The sequence below is a fragment of the Hippopotamus amphibius genome, chromosome 1, assembly GCF_030028045.1.
Source record: "Hippopotamus amphibius kiboko isolate mHipAmp2 chromosome 1, mHipAmp2.hap2, whole genome shotgun sequence".
Lineage (NCBI taxonomy): Eukaryota > Metazoa > Chordata > Mammalia > Artiodactyla > Hippopotamidae > Hippopotamus > Hippopotamus amphibius.
This window is the reverse complement of record NC_080186.1, coordinates 109,919,491-109,928,063: the sequence shown is the minus strand read 5'-3', so window position 1 is coordinate 109,928,063 and position 8,573 is coordinate 109,919,491. Positions and strand designations below refer to the sequence as shown.

The window sequence follows — 8,573 nt, the reverse complement described above, 5'->3', positions numbered from 1 at the left end:
TCTTGCCTCAGGAGGGCAACTAGTTAGCCATAAACTGAGTGCTGCTCAGAACCACTTAGTGAATCATCAAAGCACGACCTGAAAGGATCAAACTGTTTGCAAGTAACTTGAATGCATCCCTGAAGAAAGCCCAACGTTTACAGGAACACACAACTCTCCATCATCCAACAAGGCAACATTCACACTATCTGGCATTCCATCAGAGATTCGGAGGTATCCAAACAGGCAGGGCAAATGACCCATAATGCAGAGACACATCGATCATGTGCAAACGACCCAGAGCTGACACCAGAGAAGGACATTAAAACATTTATTCCAACTGTATTCCGTAACTTCAAACAGTTCAGTAGACACATGGGAAACATAAAAAAGACCCAAATGAACTTCAAGAGATTAAAAAAATAATAATAATAAGAGGGATGAAAACTACAACATACTGCAAGGGATTAACAGCGAGCAATTAGAAAATGCAGAAAACAAAAGTTTTTTAAAATCATTTATTTATCAAGAGAAACTATTCCTTAGCCCAGATATTCATAGTTCACAGTTTCACAGTTCAGGAATACAGGTAAGTGCCAAACTTCCATGAAACTCAACCCAAAGAAATTATATGGCACTTAGAATGCTCCTTCAGGAACAATCTGCCTTTATATTCCAAAATCACTTTGCACTCTGAAAGATACCAGCCTTCCTCATCTCCTCAAAATCTTTCATGGAATCATAATTTCTGTAGAAATCTGCATATGCCTTCTTTCTTGGTTCAGCCACAGCAAACTTACACAAAGTTGCAACTCCCAGGGAGACAATGAATGCTCCAACCATATGAAATCGCAGACGCTTGGCCAGAAGGCCACGCATCTGAGGTTTCATCAAAGAACTGGAAGCCATGGTAGTTTTTCTCCTTGACAGCTCAACGATGACGTCCTTCCAGACAGATGGAGAAATGGACCAGAAGAAACAAATTTTTTTTTTGAAGGTGGCAAAACAACAGTAATTGTTGACTTAAGTACAGAGGAAGGAGCAAACCCTTCTAATGAGTTCATTAGGTGCACAGGCAGCTTCCTAAAAGGTTCCTGGCAGCACCCACTTATCCAGCACGGAGCACAGCTCTGAGATGCCACCAAGGAAGGGGCTCGCCCACCAGGGAGTTCTTGTATTAAATACCCAGGTCGAAATAATGTGGGCCCCATTTGCAAGGAGTTGAACTTTGTCTTGGGTTGGCAGTAATGTAGGAGGTCCATAGAGCTCCTCAGAGGGGAATGCAAAGATTTTCTGTTATTCTGTTTTCCTAGTCATCCAGTCAAGGCCTGGTCTGTGGCTCGGTGTGGTGGGGTGCCAGCCCAGTGAGTGCTGGCAGTGGTGACGTCATGAAGCGTTACCCACGAAAGGGTGTGGGTCCTCTGAAGTCCAGGATTTGAGGAATGGCCTGAGGACAGATTATGCTATTTTTAGTCGTCATGTTGAGCCCACTGTAAAACAGCCACTGTGAGGAGAATCATGTCTGAGAGGGAATGCAAGCATCTCCATCTCTTTTTCTCCCCCAGTTCGGGATGGAGCTGGAAGGAGTTAAGGTACTCTTTAGACCAAGGCATGGCAGTTTTCTAGGCATGTTTAGAGATGTAGGTGCTCTTCCTGGAGGGCTAGATTATCCACCACTTTCAGTGCGTCACCACTTAGAGATCTTTGGGTCTGCCTGTTGCCTCCTGCACCAGTGCAGCTTTGTGAGGCCCTCACTGTTGTCTAATCCAGCCTGTGTCCCCTCCTCATCACACCCCAGCAGGTGCCCTGATCCCAGCGAGGGCTTCTTCTCATTGCCTCCCAAATTGGCCATAACGTAATTTTTTTGTGTGTAGTTGATTTACAGTGTTGTGTTAGTTTCAGGTGTACCACGAGGTGACTCGGTTATATTGGGTTGGCCAAAGAGTTGGTTCGGGTTTTTCGGTAACAAACTTCAGAAGACACAGATTTGAATAGGAATTGCATTGACTCTGCAGATCACTTTAAGTCGAAAGCCACAGTCCCAAATGAAAGGGTGCAGGCGCCCTGAGACCAGGCGGTGAATACTCCGCTTTGGGGGTGCCGCGCAGGTGGTGCACAGAGCCTGATTGCCGACGTCAGAGCTTGAATAAGAGATTCCCCCCATCCGTGTGCGTGTGCCTTCATCCTCTGGCAGCTGCCCTGGAATGTACAAGGCGGATGACTTAGCAAGGGCAGCCCCCCAGGGGGTGCCAAGAGACCTGGGCACCAGGGTTAAAAACCGGGATGAACGCGCGTACTGGGGATCCGCTGGGTGGAGATTCCAGGAGAGTTCAGGCAGTAGGGCGCGGGGGAGGCACTGCAAGGGCAGACACATAAAAGCGGCGGCTGAGGGCCCGCTAATCAGATGCCAAGCCAAGTTCGTCCCTCAGTGGGCTCGAACCACCAACCTTTCGGTTAACAGCCCAACTCGCTACCTGATTGCGCCACAGAGACAAAAGGCTGCGGGGTTTTGTTGTAACATCCTGGAATCAGAATGTATTCCCCCGTTCTTTCCAACCCAGCGGAAAATAGAGTCAAATGCCTCTATCTTGTCCAACCTTGCTGGCACCAGAGGCATTGACTCTCGTCACTCAGGAACGTCCGACCGTGGACACCGAGCCCGAGTCAGCTGCGGGCTCCGACGAAACAACGCCGGGCCCACGACCATCCTCGCCTGCTCCTGGCTGCCCCCCACTCCGCAGGACGACTGCAGCCTCTCTCGGGCCAAAGTCCCCGGTTTCCCACTCGTGATCCGCCTTACTCGTCACGCTCACCGCAAGTCCCCCCTCACCCCACCCCACCCCCAGGTCCAGTGGTCCGGCGGGAGAAAGGACAGCAACCGGCTGTGTCCCCACCGCGCTGCCTCCTCTTGGCGCTTCCAGAGAAGGACTCCACGAGGCACGACCTGGAGTTTGCGCACCAGGCAGCCCCTCGCCCGGAACAGGGCCTGGCATCCAGCAGGTGCCCAATAAATGTCTGGCTGAGGATGCATTCCGCCGCAGGGGCCGGAGGTGGTGGGTCCACCGAGAATTCTTATGCCACCTCTAAGTTTTTAGTCCTAGAGGAACGTAAAAAAGTTCTATAAAGTCCAAGAGGGCACCACTTGGACCGGCTCTGAGCTCCCCATGTAAGATGGTACGCCGGCCTCAGCCTGCGGGTGCAGGTGTCATGTCTGAGAGGGATGAAGGAGGAAAGCTTCAAAGTAGAAAGACGGTTGGGGTAGGCAATCTGGAGTATGAGGGAGAGAGGGAGAGAGACTGGTTCATCTCTAGCCATCTGCTTACCTCCAGTGCTAACGTCGACCCGACCACCGCTCCGTGGATCCCCCGGTGGAGCACAGTGGTCGCGGTGTGATTGGTGCGGTGATGGAAGCCTGGCTGCTTGGGTCTGAATTCAAATCCTAACAGAGAACCGGCTTCCCGTGCCTGATCACCGCCGGCAATAGCCTGTGGGTCTACCTTTTGGACTTGGTGGCTTGCCCCCTACTGCCCACAGAGCAGGTGGGCGAGGGGACGCGGCGCACACCTCACCGGGGGACTCAAGCTCTGAGGTGGCCCAGACTTCGCCCGAGGCCCCCAAGGCCTGAAGTCAGCATCCCCTCCAGGTCCCCCCTGCGCTGAGAAGAGTGCCTGGGGCTCCAGGAACAAACTTCTCCTCTGTCTAACTGGAGACTTGGCTGGATTGGTCAGAATCTACCCTTTTCTGGCCTCATGGGGCCGAGTGCCCCTTGCAGGGGCCTCGAGGGGTCGCTGTGTTCCTGCCGATTGGATTTTGGCTTGCAAAGAACAAGGGCTCAGGCAGATTTTGATTTCCCTGGCTTAGGCTGTGCAGGCTGATACAAGCAAGGCTCAGGGGCTGCAGCCACCCAAACAAGGAACCTCTCCTGTCTGTCATCGTCTTTGTGAATGGCCAGCTCCTATACATAGAAAAATCCGCAATAACCCACACAACACAAGGCTACCAGTCAACAAACGAATTCTGTATAGTGGCAGAATACAGATAGGCAAAAATCGGTTGTCTATCTATACATTAGAAGTGGAGAATCTGAAAAAGAAATTAAGAAAACAATTCGATTTAAGATTGAAGAGGAAAATTAGAAGTTTGGAATCAGCTAGAAATAACTTCATGCTTGCTCTGCTTTTGTAAAATCTGCTTGCTGCAACCAAGATAAGAACAGATGACCTAGCAATCAACTGTAACCTTAAGATGTTCTGATAAATATGGAATGTTCTGCTCTTGCTCCTGCAAGTTTCTGTTTGGAAACCCTCTGCGAGGGACCCACAACAACTCCCACTCTGTAACTGCCCACAACCTATAGTAAGCAGGTAACCAATCAACCAAGATGCTAAGGGGGCCGCCGGCTTAATAAATCTGAGTTCTCCAACTCTCCGAGTGTGGTGCTTGGTTTCTCGACAGACCGATTCGATTTCTGCAACAAGATAGCACCCAAAAGAATATAATATTTATGAATTGAATTAACATATACAAGGAGGTGAAACTTGCACACTGAAACCCACAAAACATAGTTGCAAGTGATGAAAGCATACCTAAGGAAATGGAAAGACAGCTTCCACAGATCTCTCTCCCTCTCTCTCTCCCTTTCTCCATCATACTTGAGGTTGCCTACTCCAACCGTCTCTCACCTTAGCAGCTTTCCTCCTTCATCCCTCTCAGACATGACACCTGCACCCACAGGCTGAGGCCACTGCACCGTCTTGGATGGGAGCTCAGAGCTGGTCCAGGTGGTGCCCTCTTGGACTTTCTAGAACTTTTACCTGGTTCTAAATCAGCTGCCAGAAGAAAGGTTTTGAAGAGCAGCCGATTGGAAAAATCTAGGTTCCTCTAGGACTAAAAACTTAGAGGTGGCATAAGAATTCTCGGTGGACCCACCACCTCCGGCCCCTGCGATGGAATGCATCCTCAGCCAGACATTTATTGGGCACCAGCTGGACGCCAGGCCCTGCTCCGGGCAAGGGGCTTCCTGGTGCGCAAATTCCAGGTCGTGCCTCGTGGAGTCCTTCTCTGGAAGCGCCAAGAGGAGGCAGCGCGGTGGGGGCACAGCCGGTTGCTGTCCTTTCCCCCACACGACCACCGGACCTGGAGGTGGGGTGGGGTGAGGGGGGACTTGCGGTCAGCGCGACGAGTGAGGCCGATCACTAGTGGGAAACGGGAGACTTTGGCCCGAGAGAGCCTGCAGTCATGCTGCGTAGAGGGGCTGCTTTTAAGGAGGCCAGGAGCAGGCGAGGATGGTCGTGGGCCCGGCGTTGTTTCGTCGGAGCCCACAGCTGATTCGGTCTCGGTGTCTACGGCCTGACGTTCCCGAGTGACAAGACTCAGTGTCTCTGGTGCCAGCGAGGTTGGACAAGATAGAGGCATTCTACTCTGTTTTCCGCTGGGGCTGGAAAGGATGGGAAATACATTGTTTCCAGAATGTTACAGCAAGATCTCGCAGCCCTATGTCTCTGTGGCGCAATCGGTTAGCGTTAGCGCGTTCGGCTGTTAACCGAAAGGTTGGTGGTTCGAGCCCACCCAGGGACGAGCTTCGGCCTAGAATCGAAGGAGGTCTCAGCTGCCGCTTTTCCGTGTCTGCCCAATTGCCCTTTCAGTACCTCCCCAGCGCCCTTCTTCAGGAATCTCCACCCAGCCCAGCTGATCCCCAGCACGCTCCTTCCTCCCGGTTTTTAACCCTGGTGCCCCTGTGTCTTGGCACCACTCCATGAGGGCTGCCCCTCACTAACTCATCTGCCTTGTACATTCCAGGGCACCTGCCAGAGGATAAAGGGACATGCACACGGGTGGGGGGAATCTCTTACTCAAGCTGGGATGTCGGCAATCAGGCTCTGTGCACCACCTGCAGGGCACCGCAACGCGCAGTATTCACGGACCAATCTCAGACGCCTCCACCCTTTCATTTGAGACTGTCGCTTTCTTTTTTCCTTTATTGCCCCACCCCCAGGTACCATAATCCAGGTTCAGAACACTACTTTCGATTCCCTCCAGCCCTGCATCAGACAACCCTCCCTCAAGCCCCAAGCAATATTAATCTGCTTTCTGCCTCCATAAGTTTCTTTTCTGGACATTTCAGATAAATGGAATAAATCAATATGTAGTGCTTTGTGACTGGCGTCTTTCACTTAGCACAATGTTTCTGAGGTTTATCCATGCTCTGGCTTGAGTTTCTTTGCTTTTTATTACTGAGTAGAATTCCACTGTGTAAATATACCACATTTCAGGTGCCATTCACTAGTTGATGGGCATTTCAGTGTTTCCTGTTTTTGATTTTGTGGGTGTTTTTCTTTTGGTTTTGCTATTATAAATAATGCTGCTATAAATACATTGAACAATCTGCACCTATGTTTCATTTCTCTTCAATAGATATAAAGAAGTGGAATTGCTGGGTTTATGGTAAGCTTATGCTTAACTTTTGAGAAACTGTCAAACTGGTTTCCAAAGTGGCAGTATCATTTTTACATTCTGACCAGCAACATCTGAAGGTTCAGTTTCTCCACCTTCTCACAAGCACTTGCTATGGTCTATCCTACTTAAACATAGCCATCCTAGTCGGGGAAAAGTGATATCTTGTTGTTTTAATGTGCATTTTCCCAATGGACAATGACATTGAGCACCTTTTCTTAAGATTATGACCCATGTATTTGTCTTCTTGGGGAAAATGTCTATTCAAGTCTTTGGCTGATTTGAAAAATTGTGTTGCATCTTTCTATTGAGTTGAAATAGCTCTCTAGCAATTGTAAATACAATTCCTTCACTGGCAATTTGATATGCATATATTTTCTCCTAGTCTGTGGTTTGTCCTTTCATTTTCTTAATGCTGTCTTTTGAGGCAAAGTTCTCAATTTTCATGAAAGTTCTCTTCTATATAACACGTTTGCTGTAGTATCTTAGAACTCTTTGCTTAACCTAAATGCACAGTAACTTTTCTCCTATGTGTCCCCTTGAAGTTTTGTTTTAGCTCTTACATTTAGGTCTGTGGTTCATTTTGAGTTAATTGCTATATGTGGTGTCATTTCAAGCAAAGTGCCCTATGACGGCAAGAGATCTTGGAGGTAAATTACCTTTAAGAGTTAATCTCCCCCAGGCCAGGACACTGAGATTTCATATTCCTGCACCCTTTATTGAGTGGCTAAGTGCCTAGGGAGAGGTCAAATAAATGGGTTCTGGTGCTCATACACTCCATGTACTTCCCATTCTCTGGGACTGGGAACAAGGTAGCTCTATGAGTCAGAGGACTGTCCTACTCAGAGGAGGCCGTTGTCACAAAATAGACCAAAAGCAGGAGAGGGTTACACAGGAAGGATCAAAGGGATCCAGGTGATCTGGGTTGGGCTTCTAGAAGGTCTCCTACTGGGTGGATGGGAAGGAGGACTTGCACAGCACGAACTCAGTGAATATATACCTGGAGGGATCACAGCAGATGGAACACATTTTGCACTTTCGTAAATGTTATTGCCAACATGAAAACAGTGGGGTGTGTGCATTTGCGTGCATGTATGTTTGTGTTTGTGTATGTGCGTGTGTGTGTTACCTTGGCTATCATAAGGTGTGTGGATCAGGAATCTGGAGTTACTCCGTCTAGGGAAAGGATAGGGGATCAAGAGCCAGATCAAGAGCCATTCTCAGCTCTGAGAGAATCCTAAGCATTAGCTGGCATTTCCCAAGCTCAACCCAGAGACCCTACAATTTGAAGATTCCTGAGTTTGTCATGTGTGGTCAACGGTACACTAGCAGACAGAAGTTGACATGCTGAGTACAGAAATAGACAAAGAAATACAATATTCCGTAGACAGACCACATTCCTTACCGCCCTCACTGTAGTGGTCTCACTGAAAATAGGAATGGGCAATTGAAACGTGGTATGCAACACAGGTTATGGGAACAGGTTGAAAGTGTCGGTTAATAGTATAAATTATTGTGTCCTCAGATTGAATTTGCTGGAAAGTAAAGTGGGGACTCCACTGAAAAATGTTCTAGGTTCTGCAGGAAGAAATGTAACTGAGCATGACCTCATGGGGCCTTCACAGGACAACCCCCTCCCCAACACCCATGTCCTCTGTCTGACTCCTGACTATAGAAAAATTTTAGCTGAAGGATAAAGTTAATCAGAAAAATGAGAGAATGCAGAAGCAAAGGAAAATAGTCAAACAAGACAAAATAATAATTAGCCATTAACCAAAGTGAAGGACCTTTAGGTCCTCGTCAAGGGCAAAACGTGATATTCTAAGCCATATCCTTTGAGCTGTTTTGCAGATACTGAAAACCCCACCAGGTGATACAAGTTAACTACAAGGTGACCAGACTGTAACCATGACATAAGCTGCTCCATCCTACACAATTCTGAGAACTCACCTCAAAGGAATGGGAACAAAGCAACTCTGGACCTGAAGATTAACCGTACTTCAAACAATCAAGGTGACACTCATCAGGCCACCGCAGGAACAATTTCAAGTTGACTGTCAGAGCCAACTGTCCTGTTCTGCACAAAGCCCCCTCCCTCAACCTATACACTCGTGAAACTGCCCTTTAAAAGCTCTTGCCCA

The 8,573-nt window shown here is 48.6% G+C and overlaps 1 protein-coding gene and 2 non-coding genes across 3 annotated transcripts; 1 reads left to right on the top strand and 2 right to left on the bottom strand.

The window, feature by feature from the left end:
• Positions 1-647: 647 nt before the first annotated feature.
• On the bottom strand, positions 648-888 carry LOC130832476 (cytochrome c oxidase subunit 6C-like). Its single transcript, XM_057700788.1, has one exon. The coding sequence runs from the start codon at positions 886-888 to the stop codon at positions 661-663; it is 228 nt and encodes a 75-aa protein (XP_057556771.1). The 3' UTR covers positions 648-660.
• Positions 889-2,398: 1,510 nt separating this feature from the next.
• TRNAN-GUU (transfer RNA asparagine (anticodon GUU)) lies at positions 2,399-2,472 on the bottom strand. Its single transcript has one exon. It is a non-coding gene; the product is annotated as a tRNA-Asn (tRNA).
• A 3,004-nt stretch (positions 2,473-5,476) lies between these two features.
• TRNAN-GUU (transfer RNA asparagine (anticodon GUU)) lies at positions 5,477-5,556 on the top strand. The gene has a single exon. It is a non-coding gene; the product is annotated as a tRNA-Asn (tRNA).
• The last annotated feature ends 3,017 nt before the right edge of the window (positions 5,557-8,573 follow it).